This window comes from Lactuca serriola, chromosome 6 (assembly GCF_051521515.1).
Source record: "Lactuca serriola cultivar US96UC23 chromosome 6, Lser_US96UC23_V15, whole genome shotgun sequence".
Classification (NCBI taxonomy): Eukaryota; Viridiplantae; Streptophyta; class Magnoliopsida; order Asterales; family Asteraceae; genus Lactuca; species Lactuca serriola.
Window position 1 is genome coordinate 33,832,703 of NC_136413.1, and position 20,659 is coordinate 33,853,361.

Sequence of the window (20,659 nt, forward strand, 5' to 3'; positions counted from 1 at the left end):
TAATTGGTGCATCTGCCAATATCATTCTTAATCATCTTTCATACCTCATCATTTTATCACATACCAACTATCTCATCTACCCATGTTCTACCCAACATATTTGTAGATATAAAACACATATACAGTTTAACTCATTTAAAAACTATATAAAACATCTATTCCACACTCATCTCAAATAAACAACAATATATAAACACATAGCACGTATTTTATAACAAATACTTTATGTTTATGTGTTAGAAGAAAGTAACCACACACTCACCCAAACATATACTTAATACATTCAAACCATACTTGTATTATACCCGTGTTTATGAAAGGGACTATACACCCACACATATAAACAACTTTATATTATACACATAGCACGTATTTTATAACAAATACTTAATATTTATGCGTTAGAAGAAAGTAACTACACACTCACTTGATCAGAAGATGATCGGACAGCACTACGGCTTGTAGAAGTAGTATTCTTCGGTAGATCTGGAAGATCTTCACAAAAAACTGGACTTCTCGCGGACAGAGCTTCGGCTCGGGAATCTTACTTCTCGGGATCTTCGGGACCTCGGGACTTGCTTCGGGGCTTGGGAATGATACCGGGGCTTCGGGGTACTTCTGGCACGCAAAACGATGCAAAACGGGAGAGAGAAGAGAGAAAAAGAGCAAATGAGTCGGCTGCCCTCGCATCCTATTTATAGGAGGCTGGAGCCTCGGAGTATGCTGGGCGTACTGCCTCGGTCGTCATGGCTTACGTATCCGAAGTCACTTGAGTGCGAGGCGGTGCATGCATCGGGGTACGCGAGTACGCGGGGCGTACCTCGGATCAAATCGGTGACTCCTCTTCGGATAATGCCGACTTTTATAATTAAATTTTAAATATTAATTATTTAATAAACTTTGAAAATTCATATCTCCTTCATACGAACTCCGTTTTCGACGTTCTTTATATCCACGCGTAGGTGAGACTACACTCTACAACTTTAGTTTAGATTGCTAAGGCTAAATATCACTCTAACGTAAATTCACTTTTTACGTCATTCAGTGTCGTGCCGGTTCTGCCGCGAAACTTCGACAGGTCATAACTTCTTCGTTATAACTCGGATTTCGGCGTTCTTTATATGCACGGAAACCTTGTAACATATACTATAACTTAGTTAAGATTATTCATTCTAAATAATCTTTCATCAAAAATTCATTTTTGACGCCTATCGTCTATAAATTGACTAGCCCTGATCTACGGGCGTTACAGATAGACTGCAAAACATATATAATCAGGAGATCAAACACTTACTAGTTGTAGATGAACTGGCTTCCAACAGTACACACATGATGATGACGACAAGGAGCAGTGAATAGAAATCAAAACATATATAAGTAGGAGGTGGAATTGGAATCGACATTAATCAAATTAATTTCGTCATCAATTCTGGGATTTTCGTAATCGACTTACAAATTTTCGCTGATTTATCGTCAGGAAACTATGAAAAATGTGAGCGGGATTTTGATTAGTATATGCAAAGTCGCATAATTTGTATTATCTGCATTATCTATATTTAAATGCAGGTAAATTTGTAACATTAAAACTGATTTACTGATTTTTAGGACCTGGTTATGCAATCAAATCGTATTGTTGTATTTACACGTTGAATTTTAGAAGCTCAAGAGGCAGACATGTGTCAATTAAATAATTTGACACATGTCAGTAGGAGATTCAACCTATTTGTTTATTAGAAAGGGAGATGTACTTGAATGTTATTGATACATTTTGATTCACCATAGTTTCTATAATGTTGTTTGGATAATGGTTTTAACTAATTTAAAAATCGAAATTCTTAGTCTTAATTTTTGGGACGTTACAATGTCATTTTATACATTTCAAAATAATACAATTATTTTTGCCGAACATTTTTATACAAAAAAAAAAACTAAATCTTTAAGGTACCAACTAGTTTTGCCAAACATATATCCTATGTCGCAAGCGATAATCGAAGAAAGTTATTAATATATTTAAAAATGATATTGAACTTAATTTTCATAGTAAGTTTATAATGATTATTTTTCATAAAAATATTCTAACCAACTTAAAAACTTTATCAACTACTTTTGTAAAATATAATATTACTAACATGTAAAGACTGTTGTTATTTAATCTAGGGTTATGTAGAAAAATGACAACACACTTTCATATAATTTCCATCTATAGCAATATACTATTCTATGCATAACAATAAAGACAAACTTGAACATCCTTAATATGAAAGTTTTTACATTAATTTTTTTTGATGCCACACCACTAAATAAAAAAGTTTAGTTTTCGTCATAACATCAAAACTTTATGATGTAGCTCATGTTAGAGTTTGTAAATTTAATATAAGTAGTATAGTGAAAAGATACAAGTTAGAGTTTGTAAATTTACAAACCAAAATAAAAAAGTCACAACTTCTTTTTCACTTTGAATCAGTAAGTACAAAATATATAGAAAATATCCGACACCTAATTCACAAATCCGTTGTAGTCTAGTTGGTTAGGATACTCGGCTCTCACCCGAGAGACCCGGGTTCAAGTCCCGGCAACGGAACTTTTTTTATCAATTTTACTCGACCGAGATATTTGCCATTTCGTTTTCTTTTTTTTCTTGTACAAAGCTCATAAATAAGTATTCAACACTTTTTCTCACTTTTCTCCTTCGTTCTCCAGCCGATGTCACACATCCATGATCCATCGCAGCAACAATGGTATTTCCTTCAGATTATATATTTTCCTTCTTCTTTATATTTGTATGATTCGTCTTTAAATTCGCACACGAACACCGAATTAAACTGTTACAGCGCCACTTAAGCTAGGGTTTTCTTTCGTCTAATCTCGGAATTCCCTTGATCTCATTCCTGTGCTATTTTGATCTTGCGTTTAATTATCATTGCTTTGATTTTGAAGTTTAATTGTTATTGTTGCCTGAATCTTACTTATTTAGTGTTCTCTAGGATATGGACTTGTTGAGACAGAGGACATATGAGATTGGTGTCATGCTTGAATCCCAAACATTGTGTGGGTTTTAGTTGTTTAGAGTTCCAAATAATGATCATTGTCCATTTGTTTAACGTTATCAATGCCATCTTCAATTAAATTGCTTTGATTTGGTGTCAAATTTGTTGTTATTGTTGCTTGAATTTCAAGTCATCCAATGAGTTTAGTTTTTGAATTTCAATTAAATTTGTTGTAAATTGTAAATGTTGTTGCAGGTTTCGGATTTTGACAATGGCAATTGATGCTTAAATTGGAGAAACATAAAGCAACACAACCACCTCCACCCCCTTCTCTTTTCAAACTCCATAGTCTTTCAGGTATTGTGTTGCTTCCAGATTCATAGAATTCTTCATTGTTGATTTCTTTATCCCTGAAATTTCACTTCATGTTTGTTTATAAACATCAAATGTACAATCTAATTACTGAACGAGAGTAAATGACCATTTTACCCTTCTGTTTATAGACACCATATCAACAAACTGCAACATGGCTAATGAAAAAATCCTAAGTTACAACGATGTAATCCTCCTCCAATCAGATCTCACCATTTTAAAAAACCCATGTTTTCTCAACGACCGAATAATCGAATTCTACTTCACTCATCTTTCTTCACTCCATTCACAACAAATCCTCTTTCTCCCTCCTTCAATCACCTTCTGGATAACAAACTGTCCAGATACAGACAGCCTTTCAGACTTCCTCCAACCCCTAAACCTCCCATCAAAACAACTCATCTTCTTCCCAGTCAACAACAACGATGACGTGGCAGTGGCCGAAGGCGGGACCCACTGGAGCCTACTTGTATTTTTCCAAACCAAAAACTTATTCGTCCACCATGACAGCTTTCATGGTATCAATAACCACCATGCGAAACGGCTTTACAAAAGAGTTGTTTCGTATGCTACTCGTGATTTGGATGATACTGAAACAAGGTATATGGAATACGCGCGGACCCCACAACAAGTCAATGGGTTTGACTGCGGGTTGTATGTTTTAGCGATTGCTAAGGAAATATGTAGGTGGTTTGATGGTGATGGGAACAAAAACGAGGATGATTTATGGTTTTTGTTTGTTAAGGAAAGGGTTACTTCAATAAGTGTATCGGGAATGCGTATGGAGATTTTGGAGCTTATAAGAAGCTTAAGAGAGAAAAAGTGATGTTATAGGGTTTGTGACAAAAAAAAAACCGGGTTTCATGATATTGTAATATGTAATTGTGTTATACAGACATTATTAAGATAATAGGTGTAATTGGGCCTATGTATAATAGGATTGAAGTGCTTAGAGCATCCACATGATAGTTTTTTTCTTCTTGCAAATGCTTATTAGGCATCAATTGAAAGCAACATCATCACCGGATGCAACTGTTTGAAATGCTTTCAAGCCACAAGTGGAGCCCTATATGCTTCCTTTTTCCTATTGAGTTTCTTTTATTATATTTATTCTAAAACTTACTTTTTATATAATTTATAAATAATCATATTTTTGTTTATTTGTTATTGAATAGTTATTATCTATAAATAGTTTAGGTATTTGTTAAAATATATAAAATAATTGTGACATTGTATTGGTATAGAGATTCTTGCAAAAGCTGACGTGATAGAGTTGAATGACATGTGACATTGTACCGATGTTAATGATCTAAGTTTCAAAAGAATAAATTACAAATTTTGTCTTGTTTTATTAAAATTGCAGGATCAAACTAAAATTTGAAATCACTAACCCATGTAAATAAGTTTAAAATTTGGACTGAATTTGCAAATATGAGTAAAATATAAATCCCATATTCACAACTAAATGCAAACTTATGGGTGACATTAAGATGGTTTCAAAATATGGATGGAACTTGTGATTTTGAGTAAATTAAAAGGGACCAAATTTCTAATTTACTTTTCCAACGGTCGACCAAAATGTAACTAGATTTCGACATTCATGAGACTGATTGGACATTGGATCAGTAAAAGTGTAAAACCCGAGTATTTTAATTTTTATTAAAAACGTGTTAAATATGATATGATTTTTTTATTGAATAATAAATCTCTTGATGATATAACGCGGTTTGTATAATTGTATAATTGTATAAGTAATTATATTAGATTGTGAGGACCACCACTTTTGAAGGGCTAATTTGCTATTACCTCTATTTAGTTTTAGTTAACGAAATATCCTCGACTATACGAAGATACCATTAGCATATTATACCCTTTTTACAATTATAAAATTCATGGTATAATATATAGTAATTATTGTATTGAGTAAAAAGCAAAAATCATGTAAGCATCTTTTTGAAAATAATATATTTGAGAAATGAAAGAGAGGAATATTAATGATACAATGACACTTGTCTCAAAAGTAATATAGGAATGCCGAAATCGCCAAAATATTAACAAAAATAACCTACACTCCATTATATGTCTTACTAGGTTTAAACCCATGGAAACCACGACTGAAAAATAAAAATATTATTGATAATTTCAAATCGTAATGACTAATCAAAGATTTAAAAAATAACAGAGATTATAAAAAAATTGTAATTACTAATCATAGATTAGTATCCAATTATTTTTATATAATAAACCTTAGTTTATTATATAAACTACAATATTTCATTTATCATTAGTGTTATAGACAAAAAAATTACTTATTATTCCACTAATGAGTTGTTGATCACCTTGTTATAGCTTCAAACCCCACATTTGGAACATAATAATATTATTAGAGAAATATGAGGAATTTGGTATGTACTTAAATAATAACAGAAAAAAATATAAAGTAAAACTTTAGAAAAATAATATACGTAGAAACCATAATCAGATATTTCTGGTTCCTTTTCTTTCATAAGGTAATCGCTAAATGCCTTAAATATTTATTTTCAAACAATATCAACGATCAATTAATGAATTAATTACAAAAGACGCTCCCAATCGATTCTAACCCTCTTATTTGTATCACAATGGCCCTTTAAGATAATGAATAAGGGCAAGAAAGTCTTTTGTTTTAATTAATCTTTTGGTGGTGTTTTAAAGCATGTATGGTATTATTTCATTGACAAATAATATCTTTATCGGCTAGTGGGACTGCTATAAACAATCTGATTGATCCAAATACCCAAGCCTTTGTATCAAAAATCAAATCCTCACAAACTATACCGCCTTTGTAACTTAATTTTCCAGTCATCCCCTCATTATTAAGGTAATTTTCTTGACCACACACACCTGAAGGATTTATGGTACCAGATCCTACACTCGATCTTGTCGAGCACAGTGATTAGCATATACAAGTAATTAAAAAGTACCTTGCTATTTTTGATTTCTTTTTTATATATTGTTCACCTATGATCAGGTTGCATAACCTATCATAATATATCAGCTTCTTTACTGGGTAATCTCTATTTAAAGATATACACAAAAGCATACAAAACAAAATCAAGTTGTCAAATGAAACCTTATTTTCATTTTTATTATTCTCCATTATATTTTCCGAGTTCATATCTTATCTAGTGACCATGACTATGATAAACTCATGATTGCAGACACCTTCATACCCAATTGCACTGATCAGATGTAGTTTCTTTTCCACTTAATCATATGTGTGTTTGTCCCAACATTTTACAAACTTGTCACCAGTCATGCCAATATATTCTTCAAAATACCTCTCTTTAATGACATCGGGTTAGCATTTGAGGTTACTATAAAAGGACCAAGTTTAAATCAACATTGTTTACCATGTAGATGATGAACATGAACGATAAATTACAATAGAACTGTAGAATATAACAAATTTCAAACCTCTCTAATAACATTATCCATGACATCAAGTGAATGCAATGAAGTTGTAGATCATCAATGGTACTTTGCTTGATACATGAGATATCCTTGTAATTTACTAATTCATATGCCAGCTGCAAATCAAATAACATTAATTTAGTTAATAGGGTCTAAATTATTGAATATTGTGTGGGATGTATGCAAAATGGCTAATATAACTTGCTTATAGTTATGGAAGTTTCTAACAACATAAAGATGCATGATTATGAAAATTTTACAAATGGAAAGTCATGCCTAATGGCCACTTATTGAGTTAATTGATAATGAGTGTACATCAATTTCAAAATTTCAGGAGAATAACATATGGTTTAACTACTCATATAGCTTCTTGAATGTTTATATGTCAGAAGCCTTATGAGCTGCAACTAAACATCTTCATCAAAGATGGATACATCAATATGACTTTCACAATCAGTATTGCTCATAATCATTACTTTTTAAGAAAAAAAAGCAAAGATATTGATGATATTCGATTGAACCTCCAACAACAATGTTGTAATAGGCAACAAAACATGTCTGAATCATGGTATTCTCATGTCTAGTAAAAAGAACAAATAAAATCCTAGGTTTCTGAAGAATCTTTGTCTAAGTCCTCATAAATACAAAAGCAAGAAGTGTAGTGGAAACATTCATATTAGGTGTCATTATAGTTGTCAGTTTCAATTTCAATGTTTTAATACTGTAAATACTCCTTATAAAGAGTCGATTAATAAGCAATTTCAGTTTCACATACAATACTTACTTCAAGCTTGTTAAATTTTGATAAAGTCGCAACTAACACCCTAAAATCAAACAAAAAAGTGAGTAAAGAACACTCATACAGTACTAAGCTTGTTAATTTCGATAAAGTGACAATCATCGCCCTAAACTCAAACAAAAAGGTGATTAAAGAACACTCTTATACAAACTTACCAAAACCTATCAGTCGGTGGAGGATTTCGCCATTTACGATAAAACCTTCAAAATAACGGTTTCAAAGAATCAATGGTTAAGGTCGTTGGAAGCAGGAGAAAGAGACAAGAAGAAAATGATTGATATTGAAGATTAGAGGAAATCGTAACCTGATGAATTCATTTGGAAAAACAATCATTTCCTTAAACAATCAGTTCATAAATTGAAGGCATTTAAGATGAGCATTCCAGTTTAAATGGATGAAGAGGATTAGGGATTTAAAAGAGATAAATCGAATCAAATGAAGAAACAAAACAATCGATTGATAAGATGGAGAGCATTAGGGTTTAAGAGGGATAAATGGAGAAGAACACAGCTGAAAAGGAAACCGTTTAGGGATTTTCGATGCATAAATTATGACCGAGAATTTTGGGGAGTTTGAATTTTGATTTTGATTTTATGGAGAAGAAGTAACATTGGAGAAGGATCAACGATAAGATGAATTAAGAAGAATGCAAAGATGAAGCGAACCATGGAGTCTATCTTAGCATAAGGGCAGTATTGGTATTTCACTTTAAAAATTTGAGCGGGAAAATCCGATCGTAGGGGGCTTAGAAAATGACACGTGACAATTAAGGTACTTATTTATTAGGATAGGATTTGTGAGAACCTTTTAGATGTGAGGTTGCGGTTTAGGTTTTACAACTTATGGGCAAAGGGTGTGAAATTATCTTCAAAATATCGCGCTGCACAAATTAAAATTATTTAGTTATAATTTTGATAAATATATGTCGTTGAAAATTATTAATTATTGACATTAAATTCTTAGTCATTCACATTAAATGCAATAATAATTTATATATTAAGTTGATATATAAAATTCAATTTTAATATTTGAAAATGTTTCCTAAGATAAAAAATGACTAATGAACTATGTAACTATTTTAAATGTTAATGGAGACCTTTATTTATAGAATAAATTAGCTTATTAAGTTTTTTACTATGACGATATGACATCAAATTCGTATTTATCATGTGTATTTTTGTGCATTTTTTTTTATCCCACATCGCTAATAAAAAAATTGAAGTGAAAACAATTAATTATAAATAAAGATGGTAACATATTTTTTTATCCCATATTGCTTACAAAACAAAACTAATGGAAAAACATACATCTATGAGATATCTCCAGAAAAATCCCAATATTTTGGGCAAACTTTTAATAAAATCATAAATTTTATTTTTTGAATAAAAAAGTCTTGACTTTTTCACATTCTGAATAGAAAAACCCAACAAATCGGCTAATTTATTCACTTTAGCTCTTTTTGACCTGTTCAGCAGGTCATGAGATCAAATTGTTAATTTTTTGAAAATAATGAGATTTTTTTGCAGATTTCATCAAAAATTTTATATAATGTATAAACATATTTTTTACATATCTATATCTATTTTTACGTATTTGTGTATTTTTTTATGTTTTTATATGTATATATTTACATATTTTTATGTATTTTAAATGTATAAATGTGTATTTTTACTTATTTATATGTATTTTTAACCATTTTACATATTTTTTTTATGTATTTTTATGTGTTACTTTTTATGTATTATGTATTTATATGTATTTTTACGTATATATGTATTTTTTAAAGCTTTTTATATAGATATTTATGTATTTTAAATGTTTAAACGTATCTTTTACGTATTTATATATATATTTTTAGGTATTTTACATATATTTTTTTATATATTACGTATTTATGTATTTTTTAAGTGTTTTATATAGATGTTTTTGTATATTTATATATTTTAAATGTATAGACGTATTGTTTTACGTATTTTTATGTAATTTTTAAGTATTTTACATATATTTTGTGTATTATGTATTTATATGTATTTTTACGTATTTATGTATTTTTTTAGTTTACTTATATAGATGTTTATGTATTTTTATGTATATTAAATGTTTAATTATATTATTTTTACGTGTTTATATATTTTTTATGTAAAAATAATACAATTAAACATTTAATATACATAAAAATACATAAACATCTATATAAGAAAACTAAAAAATTACATGAATACGTAATTATATATATATATATATATATATATATATATATATATATATATATAAATATATATAATACATAAAAAACACATAAAAACACACGAAAAATATGTAAAATACTTAAAAAAATACATATAAATACGTATAAAAATATGTTTATACATTTAAAATACATAAATATACAAAAACATCTAAATAAAAAACTTTAAAAAAACACATAAATACGTAATACATAAAAAATATTTAAAATACTTAAAATAGATATAAATACGTAAAAAATACGTTTATACACTTAAAATACATAAACATCTATATAAAAAGGTTAAAAAAATACGTAAAAACATATAAAAATACATATAAATACATAATACATAAAAAATAACACATAAAAATACATTAAAAAATATGTAAAATGGTTAAAAATACATATAAATAAGTAAACATATACGTTTATACATTTAAAATAAATAAAAGCACGTAAATATATACATATAAAAACATATAAAATACAAAAATACGTAAAAATAGATATAGATATGTAAAAAATATGTTTATACAGTACATAAAAATTTTGACGAAATCTGCAAAAAAAAGTCCCATTATTTTCGAAAAATTAACAATTTGGTCTTATGACCTGCTGAATAGGTCAAAAAGGACTAAAGTGAATAAATTAGCCGTTTTCTTGGGTTTTTCTATTCAAAAGGTGAAAAAGTCAGGATTTTTTTATTCAAAAAATAAAATTTATGACTTTATTAAAAATTTGCCCAAAATATTGGGACTTTTCTGAAAATATCCCTCTAGAGAAATATAAGAGTTACTCAACTTAATGGAAAAAAAATCGAAGAAGCATGGGTATCGAATCTACCACTTTAGGAGAGAGTTTTGTTGACGGATAATGCCATTAAGCTAGTTGAAACTAAATGGAATATTTGAAGTTCACATAGGGACTACATGGTTGAAAGTTGTTACGAATCAGCCTCATGCTTCAAGCCAACAACTTATGCAAGTACCAATTATAGTTTCTTATTTCAACTAAGAAGATGGTAGTGTATTTTGAACACTACTATATGATTTATTTGATTTCTTTATGAATTTTACTTGTTTTCATTTTCATTACGTACATAAAAACGATACAACATGATAGAAGAACCTTACAAACCTATTACAATGACATTGAACTAATTATAGTAATGTACCGACATGATTAGTCGTATAAACATCATAATAAGCAAAACACAAAAAACAATGAAAGCCACAAAAAGAAAAAAAAAATCCAAATTCTAGTCATAAACACCATACTACTATTGTGTGCTTAAAATATTTTTTTCATTATTGGATTCATAATACCACTCACAAAATATATGGATGTTTTTTCACTCCATGAAATTGAAAATACAACTTTAATATCACACTTTCTGAAATGCCTGAAATATAAATGTACTCAAGGTATATCAAAGAAATTTAGTTAAATATTGTTGTAGATGTAAAATGAATTACAATTTACTATAAAATAATAATATTTTCGGTCACAAGTTTGAAAATTATAACAACTAAATTGTTTTTTCATAATCACTAGAACCTTGCATATTAATAATAACATTTTCAAGACGGCGAATAAGTTTTTCACCCTCCTTATCGGCACCACCAACCCACTTTTCTATCACTTTAATCTTTTTCTTAGTATTACTAACCTATTTCATCTTCTCTTTCGTCTTTACTATGATGTTGTTTGTTTTTTTTTTTAGACAAAATATTTACAGTTTGCAGACCACATCTGTAGACCTTTGCAGTAAATGAGGTGAACCAAATATCTATAGTCTGCAAGAAAAAGACTGTTTGTTTTTTAACGTCTACATTCTATTAAAATAAACTGAGTTTAGATACACCGTTTTTTTTTAAACATAAAAAATATTACAACAAACTAAAATTTTCATCAACTATAACTAATTCACAAATATAGTTAGGGTTGAGCAAAAACCGAACCGATAAAAAAACTTGATAAAACGCAACAAACAGAAAACAATAAACTGAAACCGATACAAAATTCGACAATGTGATTGAGATTCGAAGGGATAAATTTTTGTTGGGATTCAATAATCAAAAAACTTAATGAACTTAGTTATTAACGTGGTATAAATTATGATAACTGAAAAATAAAACTTCATTAAGATTTTAAATATTATATATATATGAACTAATTAATCGATGATATTGTTTCTATCCTAAATAACATAAAAGAAAGTTACCATATTTACCTACTAAATGTAAACGATGGACAAAAAATAAAATATCTACAAAACTATGTCAAAATTATTTGGATAAATATATTATCTGAATAGAAAAGCATGTACATAATCATATACATAAACATTTGGGTTAATACATAATTATGAAATAACTACACAAAAAAGAAAAGATGATGACAACAGTATAAAAAATGAAAATCGACACCAATAATTACAAAAAAAATATTTTCTTTTTTAAAAATTATATATACATTGTGGAAGAGGTAAGAAAATGTTAGAATATGTTAGAAGACATAGGCCCATATATGCACCAAGAAGAGGATGCCCAGACCTTTTTAAGTATGCGATCCTCTAAAAAACAAACAGTCTTCGAGATCAAACATCTGCACGTTGTCTGCACGACGCAAACATAAGAGGTCAAGAATAGATTTTGCAGAAAAATAAACACCACCTAAAACAAAGTCTACACATTCATTAACTATGCTATTCTTTTCTTAGTCCATTTTTTGGTCTCTTTGGCATCCTTAATTGTTTTAAATATATAATGAGACATCTTAGGTGACTATGGTCACCACAATAGGAGCCTTGATGATCTTATCCTTACTTTAGGAAATAGGTTAAGATTAGAACACAAATAACATTTATCATATTTACAATGCCAAATACTATCTTCATGTGATATTGTAACTAATTTCCCTTTCATTGGATTACTTGAATGAACTCATGCTTATAGGAAATTAATTGAATTACTTTAGATGATTTTATAGATAAGTGAATGAATCAGTTTAGCTCTCGTATAAATAAAGGTTGTTAGTTAACATGTTTATATAATACTTGAATAAAATGGTATATGATAAATAACAAAGATTGCTATGTGAGTTCATAAAGGACCAAAATGTTCAACTTACCGGTCCAAAATGAACTGTAGTACATCGTGTCGAATTCTAGACCACTTTATGTCCGTTTTGAGCGTTTTGATAATTTGAAATAAATACCAATTACCTTTAAATAAGATATTCCGATTGATAGTTATTTTTTCAAATTTTGAAAAAGTTGATTATTTTGTTTTATTGATTCATTTATAATGGTCATTTTTATAAATATCCCAATTAACCAAAAAATATCCCAATTAACCAAAACCGTTGTTGATAATATGAAATTGAAATTAAAGAATTGAAATGGTTTTTTATCCAAACCATATTGCGTGATGAACCTTGAGATTTTTTTTAATCTTTGGTTGTAATGGAAAAAAATGGAATCATATATACACAATATATGTGACTTGTTTCGTTTTCTTGACTTGTTCCGTTTCTAGTCATTATATACTTATAAAACTAATATTTTTCTTTTTACTACATTCATTTGAAACTCTCATTCATTTTTCCTTTCACCACATTCATTTGAAATTCCCATGACTTTTCAATTTCTTTCTAATAATGATTATAAGTTGGTTAATAAGGTTAAATTAATATAAAACCTAAAGTGTATATATATATATATATATATATATATATATATATATATATATATATATATAAACTAAATTTCAATATTAAAAGAATATATTTTCTTCTACTTATAAATTTAGGTGTTTAACTTTTAAAATATTATACTTAATTTATTAGGTCTAATATGTTGTTATATATAAACCATTATCATTTTAAAGCTACAACTTTTGAACAATTTGTATAAAATATTTAAATTATTAATTTAAATATAACCTTATATGATCAACTTAAATATAAATTTTGGTTCAACTTAAACAACCTAAAGAATATTTTATAAATACTTAAAAGTGATAAGTTGTAGTGTCTTTCTAATAATGATTATAAGTTGATTAATAAGGTTAAATAAGTATCAAACCTAAAGTGTAATCATAAATAAACTAAATTTCAATATGAAAGCAATATTTTTACTTATACCTATAAAGTTATGTCTTTAACTTTTAACATATTATACTTAATTTATTAGATTTAAATGTTATTGTATGTAAACCATTATCAAATTTAAAGTTACAACTTTTGAACAATTTGGACAAAATACTTAAATTGTTAATTTAAATATCACATTACAATGTCAACTTCAATATAAATTTCAGTTCCACTTAAAAAACCTAAAGAATATTTTGTGAATTGTTAAAAATGATAAATTGTAGTGCTAAATGCAAAAACTAAATTGTAATATCAATTTAACTAAAATATTTCCTAAATATATTTTTATAATCGTTAAAAGTTTTTAAATATTTAGCTTAAAATAACTTACAATAACAATAATTAAAAATAAATCTATATAAATGATTATATTGTTACCTTTAAAATAAAAAAAATTGTTTGATGTTTTAAATAATTACAATGATAGAAATTAAAACGTTAAGAAAATAAATTTTAAAAAATTAATTAATAACAACTACAACTATAAATAACATTAAACTATATATTATATTTTATTTTATTCATGAGTAACCCGCAGGTAGAGGTCATTTAAAAAATTGAGATTATGCAGTTTTAATAGATACATATATATTATCATATAATTCAAAATAGAGTAAATTACATGAATGGTCCCTATGGTTTAGAGTAATTTGCATGTTTGGTCCTTGACTTATTTTTTTTAACGCGAAATGTCCATACTATTTGTTTTTGTTACGCACTTGGTTCCTATTTTACCTAAAAAGACTATTTTTTCCCTTGATTTTTTACTTTTTTTAAATAAACACACCCCCAACCCCACCCATTCACCTTACCTTACCTAACCCATAATTTTTCTCTATTTAAATAATAGTCTTTTTATGTAAGACAGAGACCAAACGCGTAACAAAAACAAACAGTAGGGACAAAGCACGTAACAAAAACAAATAGTAGGGACCTTCCGAGTTAAAAAAATAAGTTAGAGACCAAACGCAAATCACCCCAAACCATAGGGACCATTCGTGTAGTTAGGGGTGGCAAATGATATCACGACACGAAAAAAATATACGAAATGAAACGAAATTGAGGCGAAATTGAAATTTGAATTCGTGTTCGTGTTCAAAATTTGACACGAAATTGACACAATTTAACATTTTTGTCGTGTTTTTCGTGTTATGTATGAATAAATATTAATTAAATACATTAATTTTTATTTCATGTTATCTTTGTCGTGTCGTGTCGTGTTTGTCGGTTTTTAATTGGTTCGTTTTCGTGTTAGTTAAAAAAACACGAGATCGTGTCGTGTCGTGTTCGTGTTACATAAAACCTTATCGTGTCGTGTCGGACAAAAACACGACACGATGGTCTGATTTGTCACCCCTACGTGTAGTTTACTCTTCAAAATAATCAATATATTATATCTCCTTAGTATATGAATTATTATATCAAATTTAACAATAACATTACTTTTATATTTAAAATAAAACATGTAAAGATTTCAGTTATATAGATACTTCTGTGCAACGCGCAGACATTCACCTAGTTTTTTATACAACTCATCTAAAAATGTGTATGCTTATAAAGATTAGTTATATTTTAAACTCTTTTTATATCAACATATATAATTCTTTATGAAGTGTGAATAAATTTTTTTGTCGTTTATGACATGTAAAAGATGTGGTTTTATTTTAGATGTTTGATTTTTTGTACATATTATCCTCAAAGTTTAATTTTGGTGCATAGTTGGTCTATGGTTTGGATGGCATGACAAAGGCTCAACAACCTTATCAAAATGGCTATTTCGTCCTTATCTTGGTCCTCTTCAATTAAACCCCACAAAATATTCGTCAAAATCCTTTCACCTTAAACTCTAAAATTCAACAAAACCCAAACATGAAACTTGAAGTAACACAAAATCAAAATCCACATAAAAACGTAGAAAACATCTAACCTAAAATTAAGATTCAATTAAAAGCACGAATGGTGTGCAACTTTTTCTTCATCTTCAAAAAAAAAAAAATAATAATAAAGAAATAAATAAAAATTAAAAAGAAAATCTCGATGCAAGAGCAAGAGCAAGATCAAAAAGATTACTCGACAAAAATATATAGTGGGAGAAAATATTCAACAAATGAAGATATAAAACAAATAGCAAGTCGTTTGACAAAGTATGGATGGGGGTTGCATATTTTTGGTTTTTCCCCTCGCGGATGGAAATCTATATTCAATATTATAAATGGTCAAATACTTGTGGGAAGCATGTTATCTCTCCCTAATAGCGTCTAGATTAGGAAGAAAAATATTCAAGGGGTAATTAGGTCAAATGAAGGTCTCTAGCTATACACAAAAGGACCAATAATTGGCTGTATACAAGACATTCTATACACCAAAGTGCCAAAGTGCTGTTAAATTGATATTCCCTTAGAAGACATCCTATGAAGACTTTTATCAAAAATCAACATATAATTAACTACTTATAACTAACTTTTTCGGAAAACAATACGACTTCAACTAATAAAAATACTTCAAAAACTAAGTAGAGTGTCTATATGGTAAAAATGAGACGTCTTTTTAGTCAATCCCATCAAATATACGTGCATTAATACCCCCTCCTCACACAGTTTCATCATGAGGAAAGATCGAACCGTTTAAACTGGATTGAAATTAATGAAATAAAACTATTGGAAGCCCATTATGAATATGAAGGCGTATATGCAGTTTGATGACATTGGATAACTCGAAAATGGCCCACTACCACGTTGTCACCAATAAAATGTATTTCAATATGAACATGCTTCATTCATTGATGCTCAATCAGGTTGGTTGAAAGGTAGACACCATGCACATTGTAGCTGCATACAATTGTAGCTATGGTAGGCGGGGGAAAAAAATGAAGTTTTGGTAGAATTTTTGAAGTCGTAGTCTCAATGACTGCAATGACTATGACGACCACCCTATGAGACTCAACTTTGACACTGGACTGAGATATAACTGCTTGGAGGAACAATAGAGAATGTCGGTGTCAAGAACCATAGGGTGATTGGATGTGGATAATTGTGTGATGGACCATCCTGTAGGTAAGATCTTTTAAACTTTTTGAGATATTTAATTCATTTTAATTTGATTAACTGGAAATTTAATTTAATAAGTTAAAAGGTATAAGAATCATATGATTATAATGGGAAAAGTTGGATGGTTGTTGTATATTAGGTACGCATCATTAAATAATTAACTATATGATGATGATGATGGAAATCGGTTTCCTTGAGGGAAAGGACGAAAATCGATTTGCTCCAAAATGAAGGACCCCGGCCGGCAAGTGAACAAACTTAACTTATCCCTTTGGGTTAAAACTGTCAAAAACTGATAATTGTGTCCTATAAATAGGAGGAAACCCAAGGGTTTCCTCATAACCATCGATCAAGAATAGAAGGACCAATGGAAAGAAATCAATAAGGGAAGAAGATGAGAAGGGTATCTCAGTTACTTTGTTTCTTATGGTTTTACGCAATTGGTAAGGATTTATCGATACTAGTTGCATATATTTAAATTGAAGAGTATATATCCTTATAATATTGTGAACTCTTAACCTTAGGGAATGGTTGAAGTCGAAAATCATCTCCATATTAGGTTTAAACCAAAAAACTGTAAGTTTATGCATTAAAATCGAATTTGGGAACAAACTGGACACTGAAATATAAAACAAGTGAGACAAGATATAAAGGATATTGACAAACCGGAAAATATAAAGAAATGTATCACTAGGACAACCAGGTTGACATGATTAGTCGACCAGCTCCGCAGCTTGATTAATGGTTACCTAGTTACCAAATTTTGAAGTTTACGTTTTTGCTATTTTCTATAAACGTTTTTACTTTTGAGGGCTAAGGTGGATCAATTTACATAAAAGGGTTATGAAAATCTTTTTCAACCATTAGGTTATTACCTTACTAGACGTTATAATATGACTACATTCAAAGTAGATTCCTATAACATCCGGTAAAGATGTGTGTGGAAATTTCTTGCTAAGTGGAATATATAGTTGATTTTATTAGCACACATCCCATGAAAAACTAAATGTTTTCTAAGTTTACATGTGGTTATTTTGTTGGATTAGTGTCTAAGTCCATAACTATTTTGGTATGTACTTGACCCGATGGTGCATGGTCCTTTTGGGTTGCCTTCACTAAAGCAACTTGATTGGAGAAATAAATAAAGAGAGAGAGGTTATTATGATTTATTAATATGTTATAAGAATAATATATTAAAGGAGAAATCATATTTGTTTAATTAATATTGGTCAATAATTAATTAAGAATTAATTTTGTGATCAAGTGTAATTAATTAAACTAGAGGGGCTGAATTGTAATTATGTGATAGTTACAAAATAAGGTAAGCATTATCTTATATATATGGTGGACGAATTTGAAGTGATAATCACTTAGAATTTGACTATGATAAGGATTCAAGGATTATCTTATGGGTTGCTTGGTGGATAAGCAACTAGATAAGGATAATGACTGAAACTCTATCTTTACACCTATATAAACCCCCTAGGGCTTAGGAATTCGTCTAACCCTTCCCAAGAGGTCCTAAGGATGAATTCTAACCTCCCTCCTCTCTCTTTATACCTTCTCCACTTGCTTATGGTGTTTGTAAGCCATTAGAGGAGTGACACTTGTGACTCTCAGCTTTCCAAGGTCAATTCAAGGAGGAATTGGATTGTTATTGCTATATAACAATCAAGGTATGTTCTTAAACCTAATTACATGTGAATTCTGATTTCCATATGCTAGAATTAGGGTTCAAAGTCTTGGATTCAAAGTATGTACAATAGAGAAACCTAGATCCAAGCTTTAGGGTTTGTATGAGCACATAGGATGTCTTATCACCAAAACCCATCAGTGGTATCAGAGCCATGATTGGTTTCTATTGTATTGATGCTTGATGTAACTGAAAATCGTGTTTTGGCCTCACTGTTCGACCTGACTCGGCGAGTCAGCCCTACTCGGCGAGTTCCAGAGGGTGACTCGGCGAGTCGGTGCGTCAGATAGTGCTTATCTCGGGATTTCTTGCTGTTTTTGCATTGGGATAATTACCTTATCATGTTAGATTAATATTAATCCGATTATATGATATATTTGACTATATTTTAATCTAATTGAAGATATTTATCAATTAATAAGATAATTGTTTCCTTATAAGATAATTGATTAATTATTTTAAGTAAATTGATAAATTATTTTGCAAGAAATCATCAAGTATGGATAATTATGTGATTAAATGTTAATTTGAATTATTTGTTATTTGATCCTTGTTGTTGTGAAAAGTTTCATATTTGGCCCTTTAGGTTTTATAGTTTAAATTTGAACCCCAAAAGTTTTGTTGTTTTGAAATTTAAATAGTTGAGACCCTAATGTTTTGAAAAAGGTTTCAAAACTTGCCCTCAAGTTTTGGAATTTAAATTTTGATTAAATAGTTTAATTTTGATGCATATTTAAATTCTAAACCCTAATGTGTTGAAATGTTTCAAAACTTGCCCTCAAGTTTTGGAATTTAAAAGTTGATTAAAAGTTTAATTAGGAATGTTAAATTCTAAAACTCTAGTATTGTTTTGAAAAAGTTCACATCACACCCTTATGGTTTTATTAATTAATTAAGGTGTATAATTAAAAGAGGTTTAGTAAATCCATAAAATTTTAGGTTTACAATTTAATTGAATTAAAAGTATAATTGTTAAATTAGACCACCTAGTATTTTGAAAGTATAAAATACACCCTATACTATATATAACATTAAAAGTCTAACATTATATATATGTATGAGTAAAAGTCAGTCTTACCGTTAGTAGGCCTCATTCTCGAAGCTGGTCTATAAGGGGTGTTTAAGGAAATTGCCTATAAAATGGCGATTGAATGGGTATCCACTCTTACCCACCGCACTCTTGACTAGTGAAGGGTCGTTAGCCGAACGGGTAGGATAGGACGAAACCTTCCATTATAAGTATAATGAATTATTAAAGTAACTAAATGTTTCATAAAATTCCCAATCTTAGTTACTTAGGCAAAAGTGAATTGATGCAATTCCATGAAATTACACTTTGTGCCCTTGCAAAGACGTTAGTGTAGCGTGTGTGGTTTACCGGCACACTAAATGGTTCTAAGCAATGGTAGCAAAGGGTGACTCAATGTTTGTCATAGTTCGGTGGAGCGTGTGTGGTTTACCGGCACATCGAATAGGTAACTGTAACATGTGAGGGCACCATGTAAGTTTGCATGGTTATTCACACCCGCTTTGTGATCCTCGGCATCCCAGTCACAAACTAGAGGGGCATATCGAGATTTAAACATGCTATTGAAAGTTCAATGAATCTCAAAGGATCTAGGAGTTTTCATAGATTTAAAACTTAAATTTCTTTTCGTTTTTCATGGTGGAAATTAGTGAATCGTCATTCACTTACCTTCAAATGTTCTGCAATTAGGGTTACAGCATCCCTCTCCCGAGTTGTAGAATATTGTGTTGGGTCCTAGCCTTAGTATTTCATTTGGGTGATTTACTAAGGACTCAATCTATCAACTAACTTGAATTCGTTTTTCTCCCGTTTTGTAGATGTCAAAGTTCGACAACTATGGTCTTCTCAAATCCCGTGGAACAAGCATTCCACATGAAGATGATATTCAACGATTC

General features: G+C 29.4%; 1 protein-coding gene and 1 non-coding gene across 2 annotated transcripts; both read left to right on the forward strand.

Annotated features, from left to right (window-relative positions):
• Window positions 1-2,508: 2,508 nt before the first annotated feature.
• Window positions 2,509-2,581, forward strand: TRNAE-CUC (transfer RNA glutamic acid (anticodon CUC)). The gene has a single exon. It is a non-coding gene; the product is annotated as a tRNA-Glu (tRNA).
• A 30-nt stretch (window positions 2,582-2,611) lies between these two features.
• LOC145058990 (Cysteine proteinases superfamily protein) lies at window positions 2,612-4,316 on the forward strand. The gene is made up of 3 exons (XM_079006860.1): window positions 2,612-2,738; window positions 3,243-3,344; window positions 3,491-4,316. The coding sequence occupies exons 2-3, from the start codon at window positions 3,269-3,271 to the stop codon at window positions 4,183-4,185; spliced, it is 771 nt and encodes a 256-aa protein (XP_078862986.1). The 5' UTR covers window positions 2,612-2,738; window positions 3,243-3,268; the 3' UTR covers window positions 4,186-4,316.
• Window positions 4,317-20,659: the final 16,343 nt, after the last annotated feature.

Excerpts from the sequence above, each read along its gene's own strand:
- LOC145058990 (XM_079006860.1), top strand. The coding sequence starts at position 3,269 with ATGCTTAAATTGGAGAAACATAAAGCAACACAACCACCTCCACCCCCT. Across the intron at positions 3,345-3,490 it reads CAAACTCCATAGTCTTTCAG|ACACCATATCAACAAACTGC; the intron begins GTATTGTGTTGC and ends TTCTGTTTATAG.